Raw genomic sequence first — 24,943 nt, 5'->3', positions numbered from 1 at the left:
CAGATTTCTCTCCGCTCTGCTCGACACCCAGCAGCTCATCTCAGCGGACCAAACCCAGATTCAACAACTGACTCCATCCAAACAGCTCTGTCTGCAAATTTTTGCTACATTTAGTCCACTTATAGATTTATTTTCGATATATATGCTGCTGAAATATGACCAAATATTTCTCTGTGAAAGATAATATTTTTATTGTATTAATATAGATAGCAGACAAGGTCTAATTGGGTTGCATCAATCGAAGGTGAAAATAAAAATAACTTTTAAGCTTTGCATTGACCAAAATGATGGATGTGGGTATTCTCAGTCGTACAGCATTCTTTATTTTTGTAAACATTCAATTAACAGTTGGGAAATCAGCTTAAATCAGGCTGGAAGATTGTTGATCAGACATCAGTGGTAATGCTATATTTTAATGGCACAGTAGTACTTCACCACTTCCCAAGAATTTTCCTGTACAGGATGATGTAATTTGGTACTAATTATAGGAAATGAGACAATGATCTGAGACAATACACACAGTTACACAGTGCGCTCACTTCATGTATCTAAGTTCTTTAAAGATCAAGATATTATAGATATCTAGTAAACAAAAAGACAAGCAATTGGACCTTGAGATGAGATTATTTTTCTAATCCTAAAACCAAGAATAGAAGAGATCAGGGTGGAGTCTATTAGCAATTGTTTTCACAGATCAAACTTTCTAAAAGAGCAGCTTAAATCTGAAAGGAGAACTCCATCTATTTTTCACATGAAGTTCAGTAGGGAGGAGAATCAATAAGGTTTTATTGATACAATACTGATATTGATTTCCGATTATACTCGGTCAGATTCTTAAGCTGTTTATTGATTCCTGATCAATTTTCTGTGTGGAAAAAAAAAGGGGGGGGCTACAGAGGTTTTCAGCATCAACACAACTATTATCTCTGAGTCTGAACCAAACGCCAACAGTAAAGTTAGTTAACTGTTTTAGTTTCTTTAGGAAATGAAGACACGCTTCAGATTGATTCTTCCTCTCTCTTATGACTGCTTCTTCTTGTAAGTTTCCAGAAGTGTAGACACATGAGTTTTACATCATTGCTTTTCAATGCGCAACTGTCAGAAAAACATGCTGGCCTTAATAAAAGGAACTGATAAGCCTGGTGGCATACGATTCCGATGGATTGGACAATTTGCAACTGGTTCTCAACTGGAACTGATTCCCGATTCCCATCTTTAAAGTTCAGCTTACTTATCAGAAAGAGCACTACTCAACCTGTGAAACCAGGTGTATAATATCTGGCTCTGGAGGGACCGTAAAATGTTTTAACTGAAAAGCCTGCACAACAAACTGGAGGTGAGGGATTTGAAAGAAGTATTAGACAGCATTAAATTGCATTATGGGAAATGTAGGATCCAGTGTTTTGGAGCTTGGCCTGTACTAGGGGTCAGTCAGGATATCTCGGCCTCTGCTGCCTCAGTTTCCACTTCATCTGCTTTTTTATCCTTGTCCTGTGAGCTCACTGACGTTATGAGAAAGCAATAATAAATCACTGGAGTGTCCCTTTAATGATGATAAATTAATCAGACAGATTCATTGAAAATGTATATATCTCCACATGTCCAATTTCACGTTTGTATGAGTACTAAGTAAAAGACTCTTTAAGGTACACCAACAATTGATTGGAATTAAATAATTGAAAAGGCACTGAAGTGTAGACAGTCTCTTTTTCCTGTTGATAGTACCCAATTACAGGTACCTTCCCAATTACCCGTTCTGTTCTTTTCTTGGAAATTAAAAGGACACTTTGGGACCCATAAAAGGGAAGTGTCACCCATTGGTTCAGTTTCCCTTAACACTTAATCCTCCAAGTGTGTCACTAGTAGATAATGTGAATATATAGCAAGGCCTAAGTCCTAAACCTGGGCTGCTACTTTCTATAGTGTGGCGTCAGAGGGATGTTTTGTCATTTTAGCATTTTCTTTCGGATACTCTCACACGTCCTAACTGCAAATTTGTTCCATCTGTTGCTGTAAAAGCACACTCTGATGAGTATTACTTGGCTTTAGTAAGACTGTTATTGTTTGTAGCTTCCACCGGTAAATACACAGCGATAACACAGTTGTGTTTTTTTCCTATTTTCCCAGCGATTTCCCGAATAAGCAGCTGCTCCTTTGTGATTAGAAGGTGTATAAACTTGAAGCTTTTTTCTGTCTTGAGCCTATTTTTCTGTTTATTTCACTGTCCTAAGATAAGCAAGATCCTCAGCACTTTGCACCTGTAGTGAAGTCTGCATACTATTCCAGTCACATTGCAGCCTAAAGCGAAGTTAGATTTTGCCGCTGCACATTGTGAGTGTAGCTGTGCATCTGTCAGGCAAACACACCAAGGTTTATCCAAGTATGGTATTATACATAGTAAGGGCCTGCCAAGCCTGAACTGGAGCATAACAGCAGCAATTCATCTAGAGGCAGAGTGTCGGAGACATCAGACTGCTGATAAAAACAAACAAAAGAAGCACGATTTATTTGAGTTTATAAAAAAAATGTAATCCAATTCCTACACTCACATGGCTCAAATAATTTTAGAGTTGGGATGATTGATTAACAGGTGAAATGACCTATAAAGTATCAAAAATGATGACAAATACCATTCATACATTACCAGAGTATTTAATAAAATGCTTGCTTTGTTTGACCATCTGTTAAAAAGCTCCATTAACAATACTGTATTTAACTAACAGTAATAATAAAAAAAAACAATTAAAGAATGCAAACTTGAAATATTTTATTTTTGACAAAGGTTCCAAGCTTAAAAAAGTTAACAAAAAAATAACTGAGATGATTGGTTAATGATTTATTGCATTGTATTCTCTAATCAAGCAATCAACTAATAGCCCTCAGTGATCATAAGTTCAGATTTATTAGTTTTATTAGGAAGAATATATCTGTGATCATAAGTTATCTGTTATCTACAGAGCACACCAGGCACCATTTCATACACTGTACAGGCAGTAGCTTAAAGGGAAATGGAGTGATTTATTATCTGTCTTAGCAACCAGCAGGATTGCAACATCTGGAGGGTTTGTTTCACAAGTAGCACCACATGCCCTTAAAGCAACACTTGCTTGTAACTCACACAAAGAATAAAGTCACGTTTCCACAACAGAGAAGTTAGACAAATATTTACAGAAGTGTTTTAAACTATATAAATCTCAGACTTTTTGAGTACAACATAAAAAATGAGGCAAATTGTTGTCCCATCCCCTGGACATACAGTACATGTACCCTAATCTATAAAATCGCTCTTGTTGGAGGTTCTCAGTTCTCCTCAGCCGGGGAAGCGTGGAGTGGACCTCTCCCTGTCGCAGCCGGTGTCCACGCGCAGCCCCGCTGAAACACAGACAATGCTGTTACTATTGATGGACACAGTAAAGCCCCTCCTCTCCTCTCAGCACATGCTGAATGAAATCAATCAAAAGCTAATCAGGGTGAAAGGCACTCAGGCATCTGCAATTACATCTTCCGCAAACTTTCAAGACAATGCTGCCCATCATTTTTATAAACATCTATTTACTGTTTACTACACATGACCTTCAGTTTACGGATCACAAGCAGCAGTACTCAGGTTGTAGTTTTATAATGTCGTTTACGGCCTTCAGGGAACTTCCCATAGTGTGAGAAAGTACCCCTGATGATGTCATAAGGGTTATCGTAGCTTGAGCCAGAAGACAGCAAAGTTTAAAGTATCACAAACGGGGGAGTCAGTTTGAAGCATGTGAGCATTTTTCCAGGCAGGGAGAGTCTTAACCAAAAAATTGAATCGTGTTGCATTATGGGAAGTGTCGGATGCTGCGTTTTTGGAGCCTGATCCAAGCTACGGACTAAAAGTCAGGATAGCTCACCCTCTGCTGCATCAGTTGTGACCATTCTAAGTTTAAATCTGTCTTTCCCCATGTCCACCTCCCACCATCAGAGGACAATCTTCATATGTTCATTAAAGCTGCAGTAGCTAACTTTTATTAAGAAATACCTCTTTGTCATTATTGCTGAAATGTTCACTGTGTTCTGACAGTAGTACATTAGACAGATAATCCGTTGGGTTGGAAGCTTGAAGTTAGCTGATTGTTTAGTCTCATTCCCAGGGTCCCAAAGCATCTGTATTTGACTCCCTGGGAATAGGACTCAACAATTACCAATCTTTCTCGCCTTTGATTGTTTTTTTCGTTCAGGCTCGGTGGATTCCTGAAAATGCCATTAGGAGCCCTAAGAGGAGACAGAGGAACCTGATTTTTTCACAGATTATGTGTCTCATGTACTACAGTCAGGATAAGGGGAAAGTTTAAGCAAATATGAGTTTCATAAAAATGACCTACTGCAGCTTTAACAGTTATTGTTTTAAAAACTCTCTTTTGCATCTCTACAACTCAAATAATACCACTAAACCTAAAAGCCTTTTACATACATACATACATACATACATACATACATACATGTATGTATTTTTCCATGCTTATGCTCAACACCATTGGGTTTACACATGTACAGTTCTGCCTTTATATCACATTCCCTTAGCTGTATTTTGGTCCAGAACAGTAATATTTTTAAAGTAACCCTACCAACACTGCTCACAAGTTTACCTTCTTCTACTTTAGTGCAAAGTTAGAGGTGCAGTTTATTTTGTAGTTTTGTTTATGTGTATATTCTTTCTTCACATGTAGTAATTGGATTTTTTATGCTCACCTGTTTTTCTCCCATGCAGTCTGCTGTGGTGCTCAGTCTGGAGTGTATGTTTAGGGTTTGGCCTTATAACAGTGGCGTAAATGTTTTCTTCATTAGGGTTACAGCGTTGCCGTGAATGAGCAATCAGCTGTGCTATTTGTCTTGCCATGGCAGTTTTTTCTGCAACAGGTGGCGGTATTTTGCGTGGCCGAGTTGTCGCCTTCGCCTCCTTCTCACTCCCCCCGCTGAAGACGTCGTCATCCGAAAGGGAGACTGTGCGGAGATGCACAGCGAAGAGCTCCTCAAGCGTCACCGCAGGCACAGAGGGCAGGATAGATCCGAGGAAGGTCGACGAGTCTGAGTGGCGGCGACGAGATGGTTTGGGTCTGAGTGGGGGTTTGGTTTTAGGGGAGGGGTCTGGATTGGGAGCGTTGTCTGACTGAGGGTAAAGTCCAGGACTAGCATTGGGGTCAGGAAAGATGACAGGGAGGGGAATCTGCAGAGACAGCCTGTTTGCACGAGCCCGGGGGGAGGTGGAGCTGGACTTGGGATGCAACTTCCAGCCTAAAGGGTCGGGGCCGGTGATGACAGATGTCTGGACAGGAGGAGGAGAGGAGCAGGAACAAGTGGAGGATGAGGAAGAAGAAGACGACAGGTAACGTGGCGAGACCCCAATGGGGGGACAGGAGTAGCGTTTGAACGAAGGATGGGATGCTGAGTTAGGCCGGAGGAGGGATACGCCACGCTGAGGAGGCTGTGGTTCCCTCTTGTATTTCCTCACAATAATGACGGGGGAGGTTACACACCTGGAAAAGTCAGCTGACCACCGTCGCTGATGAGATTGTGGGGTCCCATTAGAGAATGAGACAACTGAGAAAGGGCGCTCTCTGGGCTCCTGGCTGTGTGTTGAGGCATGCCCTGGTCCTTGTCCATTCCTGCAGTCTTTGTCCCCAGCTCTGAGGCTCACATGGTTAGCATTCAATACGTTTTCACTCATCTGGCCACACTTAGCGTAGCCACAGCTGGCACGGGCTGGGCTAGTGGCGGAACATTTGCTCATCTTGCTCGAAAGGGGGTGGGTCCTCTGTGTTTGTCAGGTCTGGTGAGCATAAATAACCCTGTGTAGAAACGCATGTGGAAAGTGAGAGGGTGTAGGGGGGTCAGGGTGTTCAAATTCCGAAAAGCGGAACAGAAGACGCCCTTCTTGAGTCCTCAAAGTTTCACATCTTTCACAAACAATGTCTTTTTCACAACAAAGATATTATTAGCTGCTAAGATAACACCCATCAGTCGTGTGATGTAGTCGAAGGATGGTGTCGATAAACTGAATACTAACACCCGTTTTCATTTGCAACTATGACGGCTATAGTTTTACAAAGAAATGCTAAACTACTTTTTAGAAGTCAGATAAAAAGCTAAGCTAGTGCAACGCAAGTGGCGTTCATAAAATCAGCAAACTGACTCTGTAATGTCCTTTATGCAGCTATATAATAGGCTGGTAAGCTAACTAGCTAGCATTAGCCAACATAAGGTATAACATACTAGACCAAGTAAGGCAGTTGCAGCAAAACCACTGAGTGCATTGAATGTTCTTACTCATGAATTCAGCTTTTCATTTGTAATTTATAAGTGTTATTTAATCTCTCAAAAATTACATATAAAAATTACATATTCAAATAAAATAAATAAAGTAGCTGGTTTGATTTAACTTCTTCTGTATTGCACACAACAATAAGCATGCCAACTATATCACTAAACAAAAACTCTTAAAATAGTGTAGTACTGAACTTAGTACGTGAAAACCTCAAATGATCATACTCAAAACTTAAAACTGAACACTGCTGCAACGTAAAATAGTTTTGTGTCCAAGGTGTGAATGTAAAATGTGCACCGTTGTTTACCTGCAGAGCAGCGTTGATCTCAGTTCCCGTCCAATCTGGACTAATCTCTTTCTCTCATCTTTCTTAATATCACTGTGTGTTCCTCCACCCAGCGTCCCACCCCGCATCCGACCACAGCTTCCTGAAACTAACGCCCAGAAACCCAGTAAACATTTCACACAACCTCACACGGGCACACATCAGTCAGAGTTGATTAACAGCTGTTTGCACAATAGCATTAAGTAAGAACTGCATGGGAAAGTATATTTCTTCATGAAAAAAATGTAAAGAAATCCCACAGCTCAAAAACTTAAACTGATAGATTATAAATGTACAAGTCTACAACCCACCATTTTATTACTCTCAGTAATAATCCACAGCTTCTTCAGTAAATCAACATTTTTTATTTTCAATCATCAGTAGGATCAGTTTTGATATAAAGGGTCAGTTAATCCAAATTGTAAAAGAACATATTGACCAAAGACATATTTACAAGTGAAAGCTATATACTGAGTACTGAGAACACAGTGAGTCTGAGTAACCAGAGCATTGTTTCTTGGAAGGCATTTTGTTGCTGAGCTTTTCAAAATACAATTTTCATTGCTACATATGAAATTCCTTTCATTCTACAGTATTATCATTGCAGAGTTCTTATGCTTTTGGATGCTTGATTGGGTGCAATATTGGTGATTTGCATAAAGACTGCCTCCCCTGCATGGTGCCTCAAATCAAGTGAGCCATATTCACAGATAAACACCAATTACAGGCATTTGTTTTCAAGCATGTCATAATGAACCGCTCTCTGCTTTACAAACTCTGCAGCTGCAGGGAAACACATTTCTAGCGTGTCCGTCTGTTTACCACATTGGTGCAGTCTGAAATGGCTCAACGACTGGATGAATTGCCATGACAGTTTGTAGAGATATTCATGGTCTCCAGATGATAAATCCTACTGTTGATCTACTGACTCTGACTTTCTCCAGTGCCAATATGAGGTGTTTTGTAGTACACTGCAATAAAATGGTTGCTGGTTGTCACTGTATAATGCAATTTTATGCTTGTGCATGTCTCACCACATATCAAACTTAAAAATCAGCTAAATTCTTCTTTTGTGTCTTTAAAGTTCTGAATTTACAGCCCACCCTCATGACCTTATTTCTTGAGAAGCATATAAACCAGCGGGAGCAAGATTTATGTTTTGATGAAGGCTGTACCGATTTACACTTGTTGCTTATGTATTTTGAAGAAACCCACAAAGATCAGAAAGCTGTAGCCACCATGCCGATTAGGATCTGACATTATTTGGTGACTTCTGGTGACCGCTGCCTATAATTGGTTTGCTAGAACTCGGCATTATTGCCTTTTGGAGTTGTTTGTATCTTCTCTGACAGCTAAAAATAAGCACCCAGCAAAGTGATCACATGATTCTGCAGTAGCCCCTCTATAAGCCCACGGACAGAACATTCAGTCTCCCTAGCGAGGCTTTTGTGCAAAATGCAGCGGTTGCACACAAAGTCAAAGTGTCAACGGAAAGCTGGAATAAGTCACATGTAGACCAACACATACACGTGTCCTCCTCCCATGCTCCCATATACTTTATGATCTCTAACGCTCAGTCGACAGCGAGTCCTTTGAAGTTTGATCACTCTCAGCTCAGAGGCTGCGTTCCTTCTCTCAGTTCCTTGTAATCCACCCACAGGCCGCCTAGACCTTTCAAGGCTGTGTGAGTAATTGGCAGGTTTGCATGTTGTCGAGAGTCCGGGCTGCTAGGTGAGGGCTCGGTACATTAATCTCTGTGTAATGAAGTGATGTAAACCCCCGGGGAGGGAGCGCTGAATACTGTAAACCTGTAGACGAGGGGAGGGATTACCGCTGATCTGAGTGGTGTTTGTCTGATGATACACACAGGGAGGTGGACGGAGGAAAGTGTGTGTCCCAGTGCACAGTATGTGTGTGAGTGTGAGAGAGGCCTGACCTTTGTCTTGCTGATTCATTCAATAGCGATGATATATATTTCCCTCTGCTCCCCACCATTCAGAAGCGATCAATATGTGCTCATTGATTGTTGAAATGTTAACAGCAGCTCTCTGCCCAGCTGGCCGTCTCTACTTATGTTGTGTTTGAGGTTATATTTCTTTTTTATTGCATGTCGCAGTTAAAAGCCATGCTGGGAAGTCTTCAATTCGGTCTGCGCTATTAGAAAATTGCTGTAAAAGATCAATAGATTTAGTGGAGTTAAACATATAATATGTAACATTTCTGCAAGAAAACAACTAGACCAATGTTACAGGGATAGGAAGATATACAATATTATCACATGTCGCGATAAAAACACTCCTGCCTTGATGAATTTATCATGGTGAATTTCCATTATTGTGAATATCCTCACATGGCTTGACTTGAAAAAGCTGTCTAGCTCGCCAGCATATATTTATTTTGACGAAGGGACAAGGGGGAGCCTGCATCCTTCCAGTCATTCCAGAATCCTAATCCTGTCACCATGGCTAAAGGCTTGGCTTTCCTGTTGTATCCCCAACGAAATAATTTAATCAGGATGTGTGGAAATAGTATAGATTCCTAAATAAAGAGCAGGGAGATGAGGTGCCTATCTGTGATGCAATAAAATAATGTGAGGTAATGTGATTTCAGTATGTTTTAGTGGCATTTTAAAGGTATATTTTCATGGTAATGGCAATAATATCATGTATTGCAAATATTTATTATATTATTATTATAATCGTGACATGAAATTTTCATATTATCCCATGCCTACCATGTTATATGTTTCGTTGAATCGTGTACTTACATTATCCCAACTGTTTCCAAGAATGGTCAAACCCAGAGAAATTGAATTTCGGTAAATTCCTTTCTTACTTCTGGGTAGGGATTTCTGCCTGTTTCATGTCAAATAGATTTTCATCAATAATGTTTTTTTAACAAAGAAGACAACAACTCCCATGATCCACGTACATGGGCCTAAAGTGAAACCCACATGAAAGGAAGTGAAATTGTTAATAATGGAAACAATATGAGCTCTAAGGCTACGTCCACACTGCAGGCTCAAGTGACCCGATTCAGATTTTTGTGCCTGTGTGTGACACAGATCTGTTTTTGTTTTTTTGACATTGACAGACACAGCTCTGACTTTTTGCAATATAACCTAAGTCGTATCAGAATTCATGTGACTTTTATGTCACTCTAGATCTATGTTCGTCATGCGGGTCACTTCAGGACTGTGACCTGCTCACACTGGAATCTGATATGGGCCCAATTTAACAAATAATGTAAACAGCCAAACAAAAAAAATCTGATCTGAGCGATACATCAGAATTGAGCACTACTGCTTTGAGTGTGAACGTAGCCTAAAGTAATGTAACATTTCAGAAATCAGCAGGGGGAAATGTCGAAAGAGCAGGAAGAGAGTTTCATAATGTTTTTCTTTTCAGAAGTTGACAGAGATTTGCTCACAATAGGTAAGCACGGAAAGCGGCTCAGCAGAGCTATAAAGTATAGCTCTGTGAAGATGGAGAGATTTGAAGCTTGATCCCCTCAGGTTTGATAGCAAAATGATTAAAGAAACCCTTCAGATTTTTTGTGAGGGAGGATTCAGAGATCCAAGTGTAACAGCTAGTCACACACTTAGGCTTTGGAAAATTCCTGGAAGTATAAAGACACACATTTTGCTTACACACCCAACACTTCCCCTCAACTGTTGTCTTTCAAAGTGATTTGATAGAACCTCTGTGTTTCTGTGTGTATGTGTGTGTGTGTGTGTGTGTGTGTGTGTGTGTGTGTGTGTGTGTGTGTGTGTGTGTGTGTGTGTGTGTGTGTGTTTGTTTTAGGGATGTGTATTTTTTATGATTTCATTAATGGAGTGACCCCCTTATATGAGGGTGTTTTAATGTGCCGGGAGGAAGGGATTCTGCTTTATTATTATTATTATTTGGTTTTTTTTACAGTGGGTTTTTTGTTTAGTTTTGTTTTTTTTTCCTCAGTGTACACTTTTTGTTGTTGTCAATTTCAAAACGATCTGTTTTTGGCTTTCAGCTCTGTATTCATGGCATCAAACATCTATGTGATATCACAAATAATGCTCATTAACACTCTTCTGATGTATGTAATGTCTGTAATCTGTAAAACAGCAAGATCAATTCCTGAACATAAGGCCAAAATGAGAGTAATGACAGCATCCACATTATTTCATGACTGCTACCTGCATCAGTCAGTGAAATCAGGGATTTTAGTTTTAAGAGCCCATATTTATGCACTCTTGTGGAGCAGTTCATACTCCAGCAGAGGATGGCTAGAGAAAAGTGGATATTGCAACTCAGCCAATAACCTATAATGGCTTCTTCCATTTTGGATTTTCTGGCTCTCTATTCCATCAAAGGTCAGCAGCATTACAGCAATACAAATTAGTGTGTTAAAGTCCACTGATGGCAGCCATTCCTTTGGAAAGAATTCATTTCACTGTGATTTTCCACCATTTGCTGCTGATGCAACCAGGCTGTCAGAGGAACCTTTAAAATCATGATTAATCATATACATTTCTGCATCTCTCCCGGTATCAAAGTAGTTCCACTTGCCTGATTTGGTTAAATCATCTGTGATAAAAACCTTTCTATCTGGTTGCCATCAACATTACCAACCCAGTTCTACTCACTGGTGTTTGGATAGAATTTACCAGCCTTAATGATCTGATATAACTCCTCATATAAAGCAATAAATTCATGGCATGAATGGTATAAAACTGAATTTCACATTCCCCTGTGAAAACCCAAGTGTCTAAACAGCCAATGAATGGAATGTGAAGTGTGACTTTATTGCAAAGGTTATGTGAAAACCGCATGATGTAATTCTTTTCTGAAAATAAAATATTAGTATTATTTGTTACGAAGGACATCTTCTTTTCCAGTCATACAAATGAAATATCCTTTCTCCTCTTAAGTCACAACCGCATAACCTTCCTGCCTCCCCTCTCTGCCTGTAGAGGTGTTTTGACGCAACCTTGAACCGCTCTTATACGCTGACTTCACTGTTGCATAAGCTCTCCATTTCATTACACCTTTCCCCATCTTCCACTCACTCTTATCCAGGCTTAATAGCAGAATCTCAGAGTAGTTAACTGTCCTTCACCATATCCTGTGAACAAAAAATTTGACCGGCTGGAAAGTTAGTGCAAATCCTGTGGATCTTTTGTGGCTCGTTATTGAGTATCTTCACTCTTCTAATTAATTTTACTGCCAAAAGATTACAACTTTTTAGGATTCTTAATGTATAATGGTTGAAGGTAAGATTGGATTTAGATTTAATCACATACATTTACGCAGTATTTGCTCAGAGAATCTTAACGAACAGTAATTACCATAACTGAAATTATTTCCATAATCATCTGGGCTAATTAGAAACATGAAAGTACTGTAGGGCAGCTACTCGGCTGTAATACCAAATAAATGTAGCCTGAATTAATAATCCTGTTTTACCATTAACTCAGTGTCATCATCACAAGACACAGGCACACTGTTAGGCTACATGTACATATCTTGTGGGGGATTGGAGCTAAATAAAATAATTTTAAAAAAGGAGTAAATCCTCTTTATGGTTAAAACCAGAATGGTTTTTTTCACAGAGCTTTTACACTTAAAGTTGTAGGCTGGAAGAATTAATTTTGTAGTTTGCCAGGATAAGGGTCAAATGTAAATACATCAGCCACAAATGTCCACACATTAGCTGCTTCAGTGCAGCGTTGGATTATTTTCACAATAAACAATTCTGCAGGTTTATTGCAGAGTTCCAATAAAGCACAAGTTGATTAATGAATATAGAGCCTGTTAGTGGGGGTGTGTTGTTAGTGGGACAATTAAATAAATCCAGAAAATCCAGTTGCAATAACAGATTCATGAATTTAAAGGCCTATCAGATGCCAAAACCCTGCCCTACTTTAACTCTATTTTATCTTTTGCCACAATAACTGCAAGGTAACCAGTAGAAATGCTTTGTAGCAAAAAGCTAGGTCAGGTTCAACTGTTTTGCTGGGTGACCCTGCAGCCTTGTGCTGGCACCACAGCGTCGACTGACTCCATTCAAATAAATTTGACGTTTTTTTTCACGCGGGGCTGAAATCTGTCTGAATGCAGCCCAAATATGCAGTCGGCCGAGAATTACTTGTGTGCCTCTGTGGCAAAAAGCAGGCAGGGAAGTGTGGGATTAGTGTGGGCATAAGCATAAACCGAGAGTTCAATCCAACCCCCTCTCTCAAACTGGCTGGACATTGGAGAGCTGCACAGTGCATGTCAAAAAATTGACTGATTTTTTAATGTTGTAATGAGATAAGTACAGGGAAAAAAAGTACAGTTAAAAAGTAAACCTGTCATTGCTCCCTGCTGGACAAACAATGTTACGGCGACAGACATAGATCTTTTGCATTGATCAGGCTCTAAATACATAATGTTACTAATGATTGCTTTGATAAGCAGGTCAGTCAAATTGTTCAACAAGTGTTGTTTATGTATAGTATCTGTCCATCAAAACCGCCCATAAACGTCACATCTACTGTTCCCAGAATCCATCATGACTGTATTAAATGTAATCAGTGTACTGGATTATAGCCAAGTACATTTGTTTTGTCGATCAAACTATGAAGTGAGTGAAATAAAGAATGACATGTCAAATACTAATCACATCTGGAAGCACTGCAACCATTTCTCTCTGTTTTTGCCTGAAAGTGGGATGAAAACACTTTGTTTCACCTTCTGTTTTCATGTGCTGCTCATATGCTATAGTGAACTGATCTCAGAGGAAAGTGTATGTGAGTATCAGAGTATCAGAGACCCCCAGCTATTAAGTGCTTTTTAACCATGCCAGGTAACAGAGATTCAAGAGACTACTGACCTGTAATTGGAAGAAGATAGATGGATAAAGATGCAGCGGGAAATAAGAAGGGTGAAGAAGGGATCTGGAGGGAGGAAGGGAAAACAAGATGAACTGCAGCCAGTGAACAATAAATGAATCTTTTCTTTCTCCCTCTCTCCTCCTCTGTGGATCCATCCATCTCCTCTGTCACCACTATCTACCGCCAATCCCTCCCCTCCATATCTTCCTCTGTACTCTTAGTTTTCCCTTTTTTTCTTTACCGTTTTGGATTTCTTCACCACTCTGTGCTTTCTTTCCGTCTCCAGGCATGGTTGACAGAGATCCATGAGTACGCCCAGCAAGACGTGGTCGTCATGCTGCTGGGCAACAAGGTGAGACCTTGTTGCCAATGCTGGGAGATGGATGGACAGATGGACTCATAGAGGGAGGGAAGGAGGGATCATGGTGGGAGGTATGGTGGGAGCCGGAAAGGAAGGACGGATTTATGGATGTGTCTAGGAGCTGGGAAAGACTTCTTATTTGTTATTGCACACTGGATTTTCAAATGTCACAAAATGTCTTGGGAGTGGTGTTCAAAATATTAAAGCCTTACTAATCAATATTTGATATTTTATGTTAACAGTGTATCAAATGGCAATGTTGTAATGTGAACAGTTACTTGTAGTGTAAAGCTGCAGAGAATTATCACCCGACTCTCCGTTCAGCTTTATGGAGGTTATCACTGTTTTAGCTTTTAGCTTTCAACTTTACCGCTTTGGTACACTCTCACCGCTCCTGTCAACCTCGGTTCCAGCCTCAGTAGGACTCTGTTGCCAGTGAATAAGCTCTGATTAATTCAGTATACGAAAAGTTTTACAACACCAAAGGGCAGAAAGTCGTAGCAACTAGCTGGTGAACACAGCGGACTGTTTGGCTAAAAAGCTATCTGAAGTTAAAGGGCCAGTTATTTATCTATCTAAAATTAGAGCTATTAGGTGATTTTCTTACAGTAGGTTTGTGGAACATGACTAAAAAAGACTGCTGTTGATGCTCTGTAGCTGCTGGGTGTGCTAATACGTTAGCAATATCAACTTTTCTTCTGCAAAAATCAATTAAACGCCACCCGCCCGGTACCAAACGGCACGCAGACAATGTTAGCGTCTAGCAGGTGAAGGAAGACATTTTGATTTAGCATCTCAGGAGTTGGGACACCAAAACATGGCTAAAAAAAGAGGGAATAATGCTTTTACATTCATAAGGTAGTCAGAAACAAGGCTAGTCAGAACAAAAACGCAAATGGATCTTTATTTTTATGTTACATGTGGAAAATATATTATGTCCAAATACTGCGCTTGTAGTTTTTTTCTTCAGTAAAGTTGGTCAAATAGAAGCCATAAACAGCTGGTAAAAACACAAAAAAGTAATTGGCAGGTATTCAATGTACACCACGAGGGAGGGAAATTTGATTGTACATGTATATGTCAAACGTGGACAACCGACTGCTGTGAATTCCCTCATTAGCATTATCCACTAACCACACTGACAGAAATTGGGACATGAGCCACAGTTTCTAACTGAATATTGTCCGTACAATGTGCTTCAGGCTGACTCCACACATGACAGGGTGGTGAAGCGAGAGGAGGGAGAGAAACTGGCGAAGGTGAGATTCATAAAACACACACACACACACACACACACACATGCAATTTGACACATGTAACAAGGATAAAAGACGCTGTACTTATTCTGCCCACGCAGCCTCATGGACCCTAAACCCCCCCCCATGTAGCTGCCGTGTCTTGATTAGTGTGTGTAATTAGGTATTCATGGAGGCACATAATGTTGTTATTGTTTGGAATAAATGATGGGGGCTTGCTAACTTAATTTTCCAGGCCGTTTCACTCAGATAAGCTCTGAGATGCATGTTAGAGTAAATATGAACACAAGAGGTAAGGAGGAGCATGGTAGAAGCACTGCAGCTGTCAAGGTAGATACACACACACACACACACACACACACACACACACACACACACACAGCAGGAATATTGACATGTACACACAGACACACAGAGAATGAGATTATGATACCTGGGAGCATTTCTCATAGACTACAAACTGTGTGATTTTTCTTCCTTATAAATTACAAAGTATAAACAGTTTTTGAAATCCAGAAATCTCAGCACCCGTCAACATTGAATTATTGGTATTGATCAGCAACCCTCTCATTCCTCTCCAGGTACTTTAAATTCCAGCTTTAAACTCTCAAAATGAAATGAATTATAAACCTCATCTTCGTGTCAGCATGAGAACATTTTGTCCTAATGATGAAAAGACTTACAAGAGCGTCACACATTCACGACAAACACGCATACACCTAGTAACAGATGTTTCTCTGTGCAGGAGTTTGGAGTGCCCTTCATGGAGACGAGTGCTAAATCTGGACTGAATGTGGAGCTGGCCTTCACTGCAGTGGCCAAGTGAGTCACACACGCTCAACGCGACAGTATGAAGAGCACAGGAAGGATCCCTGCGTTCTCTGACTGAAATGTAACTTTATCTTAAAAGGAACACGCGGAAGGTTTTGAGAGTTTATGGTCTCTGCCATTAAAGTGATGAGAACTGGAACATAAAGCAGTGTTAGGGCAATAGCTCTGGTGTTCCATGAACTTAGGCATTAAGTGAAAAACGTTTGTGAAAGCAGGAGTATGTAACTTTTGAGAGAAGCAGTTACACAATCTTCCTCTTACACATTTTTAAGCATTAAAACACACCCCTCCTCAGTTGTTATGCCACTACAGTCTTACTTGATCTGGCATTACCATATGTAAGCCAGTGTGAGCAAACTTTAGACAGATACAGCTGTACATTCCTGAGTCTGACAATTCACTATTTCTGCTACTGTTGCACTTTTAGCATGCCTCAGATAAACATTTCAATGGCTTTATCACAAAAGTAAAACATGAAGTAATCACACCATACCTTTAACGTTATCATTATCTCATGTTAGTTATCTACAGCTGATAAAGTCTGATGGCGACAGTCGTCGTTTCAGCAGCCAAAAATCATTCCGTGAGTGAAATGATAATCCTGCTTTTGTTTCCTTTGAAATCAAAGACTCTTTAGGTTATTTGGAGTGGAAAATCTGCCACCATTATCGCTGTAAACTGCATGCTGTATGTGCCATGCTGCCACACACAAGTTTAAAAGCTGAGAGCAATATGGCTTTAAAAAGACCAGCGTGTTAGTGACAGGGGAGACGAGGGTTATTAAGTTGTTTTTTTATCATGATGTACATTTGCATTTGTTCCCCATGGCCACGGTATGAGAATGGAAACTGCCAAACAAACGCATTCAAACACACGAGGACACAAGTTACTCAGCTGTTAAATGAGATCAGTTTGACAAAAGTTTATCTTGACAACAACACTGTGTTTGTATTATATTTTTGAATAATGAGGATACTATTTTAAGTGTGTTTCACTTAAATGTGTAGAGTCGGACAGTCTGTGTGGGAGTTGTTGAACATTTATAGCCTCGTTATGGTAACAGGCTGGCATGGTGGGATGTTGCCAAGAATAGCATGACAGTCTGGCACACAACACCCTGCAGATAGAGAATGTAAGACCAGCTCTTTTTTTGATGTTGTCCTCTAGCTCTATTTAACACCTTTTCAGTTTTTACATCTCATGCTTTCTCTTTTCTTAGTTCTCTCCAAAATCACTTCTCATCTGTCACTCTTCCACTTTTTCATCACCTCCACTCCTTTATGTTTGTCTTCATTTCGCTTTGTCTTGAGCTTTATTTGTACGAAACACACAAGGACTTTAAGTATAAGTAACAACAAACAGGCAAAGACAGGATTCACATGGAAACTGACACAACGATGCAATGACAACAACAAATGGTCCATTCTTACTACTGTGATATTGAACCACTGAAAAACTCATGACGCATCGTGCATATATTTACGTGTTTTAATTGTAATACAGTATGTTGAAAGGTTTCTCTAAAATATTCTATACAGGAGGTCAGTAAGTCACCATTCTGTCTGCTCCATGCTTCATTCACCAAATGTTTTTGGCTATCTTGCCTTTATCAGTATGTTTGGGACTGTTTTTGGTTTCGTTACATACAATGCATTGATCTGTCACTATGTGATCTCTCAGATTATAACATATAAATATGGAGCTACAGCCAGCAGCTGGTTAGCTTAGCATAATAACTGGAAAGGGGGCAAAAGGTAGTCTGGTTCTGTCTAAAGGTAACAAAATCTGCCTATACCAGCCCCTCTAGAGCTCACTAATTAACATGTTATACCATGTTTGTTTAATCCGTACAAAAACAGAAGTGTGAAAATTACAAGTTGGGGTTTTAAGGGGGCTTATCTGGGTGACTCTTCCTTGTTGACATCTTGAAGTTGACTGGAAACCAGCGAAGACTCCAGGAAGTCACTGCACCCGGCTAAGAAATCGTTTGGAACATCATTTCCCCACATGTTAATCAGGCTGGATTTTGTTACCAGGCTAGCTGTTTCCCCATCATTTCCAGTCGTTAGGCTAAGCTAACTGTCTCCTGGCTGTAGCTTCAAATTTAATACAGATATAAAAGGAGTCTTGTCCTTCTCATCTTACGTTGGATAAGAAAAACAATTAGTTTATTTCCTAAAATGTCAAACTACTACATTTAAGTGGGAAAAATCATCTAGATCTGGTTTGGTCATATATATTCTATTTGTTTTTTCGGGGTACACTCATTTAAATATTTAAGTAGAAGCCATTTTTATGGCTGCACCATGTCATTGAATAGAAATAACTAGACACAATTTTATACATTTCACCAAAATTCAGTATTTTGTACTTTCTACAACTTTGCGGCCAGTCTGTGACTATGACTTTTGGATCACACATTAAAGACAACCCCCAGGTTAGAGCAGTGTGTCTATCAGGAAACAGCAGTTCAAACGCGAGCAATTGAACCAGAAAATCAAGATGAGATGATAAAATGGATTTAAAAAACAACAGGGAAGCAATTAACAGTTACTGATTAAATTATTTGAAGCTGATCCCAAAGACCACAACACAATTTACACCTATTTGATTACAGATTCACAGTTTTGACTTTCCTCTTGATAGTTTCCAACTCTAAAATCAGACGATCATGTCAGACCATCCTGACTATTCATCAAAATCAGGCAACAACATGTTTTTTACAAAGTACATACTTGCATTACCACAACACCATCTCACAGTGGTGAAAATGTTATTGGATATTCTATAACAAAGAAAGAAAACTTGAATGCAATTTGCAATTTGAAGACTTCTCTTTCACCACCTATTGGTAGCAGAGCATAGCCTCATGTTTATACTGTCTGTCTGTCTGTCTGTCTGTCTGTCTGTCTGTCTGTCTGTCTCTCAGAGAACTGAAGCACAGGACCATGAAGGAGCCTGATGAGCCAAAGTTTCAGCTGAAGGAGTACGTCGACAAAGAAATGAGGACTGCTGGCTGCTGCCGCTCGTAGACCACATCCTATGTGTGTGTGTGCACATGAGTGTATTTGACAGACAGAGAGAGAACAGGTACATTCTATTAGAGTAGTAATAAATCTGAGTCGGTGTGTCTGGGAAATCTCATGAAATTCTCAGTGTTTGTAATACAGTGGTGATATGGCCAATATGCTCTCTCTCTTAACCCACCTTTCCTCTGCAACTGTGAATGTAATATAACTCCTATCTACATGCTTGCATATACACATGCATGTACACTCACCAATACACACACACACACACACACACACACACACACACACACACACACACACACACACACAGCTATGTTTGTAAATTTACCTCACAGCCCGTTCCATCCATTTTACCAGTGAAAAAGTGTGATGTACATATTTAAACTGTCATTTTAATTTTGTGCTCTGAAAGCTTTGTAGTTTGTAAATGCCCGTCTTGTTGAAAACAAAAGAACACAGACACAAATATGTTGAATATTAAATCAATCAATCTTGTTAAAGTAACAGAAATAAATAGTTTATGAACACATTTGTACAGATACACTACTGCACCTAATGTAAGCTGTCAAATGGCACTGTGTGCTGTTTATGTACAGGACATCATATGATAACCTTTTTTAATACTTCTACTTGTGATCATGACTATCATTATACTGATGTCTGTGAAATTTAATTTGAGCTCTTTACTTTTTCTACACAGATTGAGTTTAAAGCTCCTACATGAAGCATTTTAACTTTAAGAAATCTCCCTCAGTAATTACTAGACCATATTAAATGTAAAAAACAAGATCATCAGCAAAAAAACTGACCTCTACTCTGTGTTTTACGGGTTTGGGGATAAATCTGTATGTATGGCACAAAAAAGGAAGTGGGCACCAATCCTTCCTCACAAATCACTTGACTAGCACTCAATCCGTTTGAGAAAGGGAAAGAAATATATAAGAAACACGGACAAATAACATTATCTGTTTTGTGACACAAAGCAAGACGTTTCTTGTGAAATCTGGTCTTAACCTGGATTAAAAAAAGTTCAAGTTAAGTTAAATATTGAATGTGAAAGTTAATGCTTGACCTTGGAAACAGAGGTCAAGAGGTCGAAACTAGGGTGGAAAACCTATGGTAGTACTGGAGTTTTCCACTACATCTCACTCTCTTCATCAGCACATGGAGAAAAATGGCTCACCTTTACCAAGATTTAACAATATTTATTTATTTATTTATTTAACATTCAATAGATCTACTCCATCCTCGGATGAAGACCACAAGATATGGTAGAAAGCTCCTGATTAAGGTATTAAGTGACTTTTTATGTTATAACGTTAAGTTGAATATGGCTGGTGTGACGTGTGACGAAACTGCTACACCAAACATCTTTCATCTCCACTTTTCCAGGCTTAATTTAAATGCATAAAATATTCAAACAACATAAAACAACCTGCAACAGCTACAATAATCATGAATACAGCCGATATGCAAATAGCCAGTCTTGTACTTTTCAGTCAAGATTCTTAAATTCCGAAAACTGAAGCTCAAAGAAGTGTGGAGAAAAATTTAGAAGAAGGTTTGGCCGAACTTATATTTCACTTGTTTTTTCCTCCAGAGATTTTGTAGTTCCTGTTGTTCCATAGAGATGTAGCCATTGTTATTGGACCTTTGTTGAACCAACGCTATGGCTCCAGTCCCAAGAGAAGCTAAAGGGAATGGTAATTAGAAGTTGGTATTGGGTGAAGGGATGCTGCTATTGTGCGTTGGCTTTAAGGAGGAGCTGTCTGCAGTAGAATCGCTGGAAAAATGCATGATTCCAGTGGAAACTAGGCTTTTTTTTAAAAGTAACTTGTCACAGACATTTTTTTGTGAGATGTTTTATCAAAGAGGGTATTATACTGCTCTCTGCTTAAGTTAAATCATACTATAAATTCTACCATGAAATGCCATAAATACATGTTAGATTTGCTTTCATTAAATGATTACACTGACTCTTGATATACAGATTTTACAATAGATCACAGATTTACATCAATTTATTGTTAACCTGTAATCTGTATATTGTATCTTAACTAAAATGATTTGAATTGTATCAATCTTCAGTGTTCACAATAAAGAATCGATCAACTGAATGAGTTGTTTTTACCTGTGGATGACCAGTGATGAGGCTCACACGTGGATCTACACCACCACCATTTGGCAGAGTCTTGTCATTACAACTTTGACTATGAATGGCTGTATATGTGCAACACAAGACAATGATATTATCTTAAATAGACAGACCGCATTGACCCAGGATCAGTCGAGAATGCAAGAGATTAGCAGCTCTCTTACGGTCAGCACTGGGACATCAATCACCCTTGTGGCTTAAAGACAGGTCTAGGTGGGTTTCTTTTCTTTTATTCTTTTTCTTTAATTTTCTTTTATACAATAAAAGGATTGATGGCCTAAATCAGGCACTATTTTATGGGGGGCCATATAGGCCATAATTCATATTTGAAATCACAATGGGTTTTTAAGCAGCAGGGGAAAGAAGTTGTTTATCCTGTGTGTCGATGTCATTCTTTTCTTTTATTCTGATATTTTTATACTCCGTAACACATCACACAGGATTTGGAAGTTTGAAACATAAAAAAGTGAATACAAACAATATTATGAATTAATATTTTACGTAACATAATTCGTACACAAGTCCAGGTTTCTGTTGATCTTTTGAATCTTTTGTAGTCTTGACATGATTAATTTATCTGATTAATGATTATTAATGATTTCTCTCCGTTGGATAATACCCAGAACCTGCTGCATTTTAAACATGACATCACAGGTGCCAGTACACTGCAGCGGGTTAAGTTCAAGGCACTTGAGGAAATTCTGACACACACCTCAAGGCTGATTGAGGTAGGCTGGTGTGTGCACAGGTAAAACCTATTAAACATGACTTTTATAGAAAGCAGCTCATTTTGTTCTTATTTTTTTATTTTTTATCTCTGTGCTTCTTGATTTTGTTCCTGGGACACCTGAAGGCAACATAATGCTACACGAAAGACAATACAGCCTGACCCTCTTTGTTCTCTGTGTTTAGAGTCACATTCACTGGCATTGATCTCCCCCCCCACCAGCTCCTGTGCAAGTCTTATACTGTAGATGGTTTAACATAACTTGACATTGACAAGTAATCATTCCATATATGAGTTTATGTTGGGTTTTATTGCTGTAGTTATTCTCTGGTTGGTTAATGGCAGCTATTGCATCACCAATGAATATAATAGCACAGCTCAATGTTTCCAAACTAACAAAGTCATGTGGAGTTTTCCATTTTTTTAAGTTGTAAATCTCTTAAAATTAATTAGAGACTATGAAGTATTAAGATTGAAAACTAACCACATCTAAACAGAAATAAAAATGTGTGGATGTGTTGATGTCAGGCAGTGTGTGATGGTGTTTGGTGTTTCTTACCTGAGCCATAGTGCACTGAAGGCAGTTTGGAACATTGTGCTTATTTAGGTAATGGCACTGTTGGGTTTGCTTTGTGGATGTGATGGTTTTCACCTCTGGAACAAAACAAAGAACAGTATATATCACAAAGGCTGCTGCAAAATGTGCATTCTTTTTCTAGTTGGACATTTTGTGAAAAACATTCTTAGCAAAATGTAATCAAACACAACAAAAGGCTTGCAGTTCAAAAAAACAATAAAATAGTCAAGGAAGTTCGTCAAAGGAAATGTTGAAATTAACAAGCCCTGTGGTAACTATTCAGTTTTATCTATTGATAGAAATAGCACATACTATTTATAGGTATGTTTTCCTTAGTGTATACTCACCTCAATATGGGAACTGTTGTGTTTTCATTATCTTAGATTGAGCCATTTTTATCTACAGACGCCGAGGGTCGCCTTCCATTAAGGCCACCATGTTGATGTTTCTACAGCAGCCCAGCACAGACAGACACTGCATGCAGATAAGGCCTTTCATGTTTTTTACGGGTCTTGCAGCAACCGTGGTTCCTCGTACGCACCTCACTGCCCATTTTCATTTCCAGGTCGTCAGTGTTCAGTTAGTTGCAATCTGAAACTTTACCACTAGATGCCACTAAATCCTACACACTGGTCCTTTTAAGTGTTATTTAACCCTTGTATTATGTTAAGGGTAATTTGACCCATTTCAGTTTTGTGTTGATCAAAGTACTGGTTATCCTTTCTTTTCTTGCGAAATTGGTGACTTTTCCTCATCTAGGGTCATGAACTGGTGTGTAAAATCGGACACTTGATGTGTAGTGGAATGTCTGTGCAGAGTTGGTATACAAAGATGATGTTCGGGTCATTTGACCCAGACGCTTAATGTGGGAAAATAGCTGTTCAGATCAAAATAAACATGTCTCTGATGTACTTTTACTTTGATGTACAATTGTTTGTATTTTGATTGCCCTGAGACCCAGAGCCAGGTGTGTGAAGAGAGGGAACTTTCTCACACTTGTCCTTGTCACTGTTCTCATGTCATCTCTTTGACAAACTCACCAAAAATGAGCTCAAAGGATGACAACGAGGAGGCTTTATCACAGATTTTTAACTGGGATAGTGATGTAGAGGAAGAGATTTCAGAAACAGAGGATTTTCAGAGACAGAGGACAATGTTATTGCTGATCCAGATTGTCAATTTTCCTACGATGAGGAGGATTCAGAGGACGAGTCTGCCGTTGTTCCTCCAACAGATGAAAACCAAGGAATGCAGCAATCATCATCCACAGAGGGGACATGGGCATCTAAGGATGGTAATATAAAATGGTCAACACCGCACCCAAGCCGAGGCAGACTATCATCTTCCAATGTGATCAAAATGACTCCCGGTCCTACAAGATTTGCTGTCACACGAGTTGATGAGATTCAATCAGCATTTCAGCTCTTCATATCCCCTCATATCTAGCCCTTGTGCTTTCTTTGGTCAAGGAAGGAGGAAGAGAGGAAGGAAGGAAGGTAGGAAGGAAAGAAGGGAGAAAGGAAGGAAGGAAGGAAGAGAGAAAGAAGGGAATAGAGGAGGATGAACAGAGAGAAGAAAACAGGATGAGAAGAAGGAAGGAGAGAGCATGGCAGGAGGAAAGAAGGAGGAAGAATTGTCATTTTGACCGAGAGGAGGACAAGAGGATTAGACTAAATATTTCTTAAATATAGTGTTGGAATTAAAAATGTATTGTATGTCACTTTTCTAAATGTTTATATAACCTAAAAAAGTTGTTATTGGTTTAACCTGTTTTCTTGACTGTTTGAGTGCATTTACACAGTACGGGTCAAATGACCCGCAACATAATCAATGTCATTTTTTCAACATAATACAAGGGTTAAACCTGTAAAGCAGTCACCGAGATCATTTCTGCCTCCAAAAATGTTTATGATACCTGAAACTCTGATGTATGAGGGAGAGCTAAGTCTGTGAGGAGTGATTATAAGGCCGGATTAACCTGGAGGTATGATGTGCATCCGTGTGGGTGTGGAACACTGGAAAAAAACGTTTTTCACAAGGAGAACACGGTGCTGGGACATTATAACCTGAGTGCCTCTCTATCAGTCAGCGCTGAGCTTTCATTGGTCTGAAAATGTTTGACCACAAGACATTCTGTAACAGGGCAGAAGAAAGTGAAAGGGTGTAGAAGAATGAGGAGGAGGGAGAGAGAAGACAAAGTGACCAGAAGAAGGGAACGGGTCATCATCACATAGCATGTGACAAACAAATGTCACAATACAGGTAAGCAAGCAAGAGAACATTACGACCTGCTGCAGGAAGAGAAAATAGAAATACATCTCTGTCTCTCTCCCCCCCCCCGATTCTGAAATAATAGAACTGCTTTGTCGTTTAGATTTTGTAGGTGGAGATCACTTTTTTTCCCTTTTGAAGATGAGAAGTTTGGTATTCTTTTGCACATTCAGAGCAGCAGTCTCATGGCAAGCAGCTGAAAATAGGAAAGAATGTGGAAGCTTTAATCAGTGGAGGCTGCAGACTTAAAATCTCAGCCT

At 39.4% G+C, this 24,943-nt stretch overlaps 2 protein-coding genes across 3 annotated transcripts in view; one reads left to right on the top strand and one right to left on the bottom strand.

Moving 5' to 3' along the window:
• The window catches only part of LOC127373483 (ras-related protein Rab-26), an 85,419-nt gene extending 64,349 nt beyond the window's left edge, over positions 1–21,070 (top strand). The window contains exons 6-10 of one of the 2 annotated variants that reach the window (XR_007886914.1): positions 13,760–13,825; positions 15,037–15,093; positions 15,836–15,912; positions 18,851–19,011; positions 20,189–21,070. Coding sequence is in view for 1 of the 2 variants with exons in the window: in XM_051418003.1 (XP_051273963.1) it covers positions 13,760–13,825; positions 15,037–15,093; positions 15,836–15,912; positions 18,851–18,953 (303 nt within the window). In the remaining variant the exon portion in view is untranslated. Of the gene's footprint in view, positions 1–13,759; positions 13,826–15,036; positions 15,094–15,835; positions 15,913–18,850 lie in introns of both variants that reach the window. The other variant, XM_051418003.1, reaches the window with a different exon arrangement.
• LOC127373476 (uncharacterized) lies at positions 2,743–6,726 on the bottom strand. Its single transcript, XM_051417985.1, has 3 exons — positions 6,603–6,726; positions 4,723–5,819; positions 2,743–3,372 (listed from the first exon to the last, which is right to left on the bottom strand). The coding sequence occupies exons 2-3, from the start codon at positions 5,759–5,761 to the stop codon at positions 3,311–3,313; spliced, it is 1,101 nt and encodes a 366-aa protein (XP_051273945.1). The 5' UTR covers positions 5,762–5,819; positions 6,603–6,726; the 3' UTR covers positions 2,743–3,310.
• Positions 21,071–24,943: the final 3,873 nt, after the last annotated feature.

Source organism: Dicentrarchus labrax, unplaced genomic scaffold (genome assembly GCF_905237075.1).
Source record: "Dicentrarchus labrax unplaced genomic scaffold, dlabrax2021, whole genome shotgun sequence".
Lineage (NCBI taxonomy): Eukaryota > Metazoa > Chordata > Actinopteri > Moronidae > Dicentrarchus > Dicentrarchus labrax.
The sequence above is the reverse complement of the archived record's forward strand: the minus strand, read 5'-3'. Positions and strand labels throughout refer to the sequence as shown.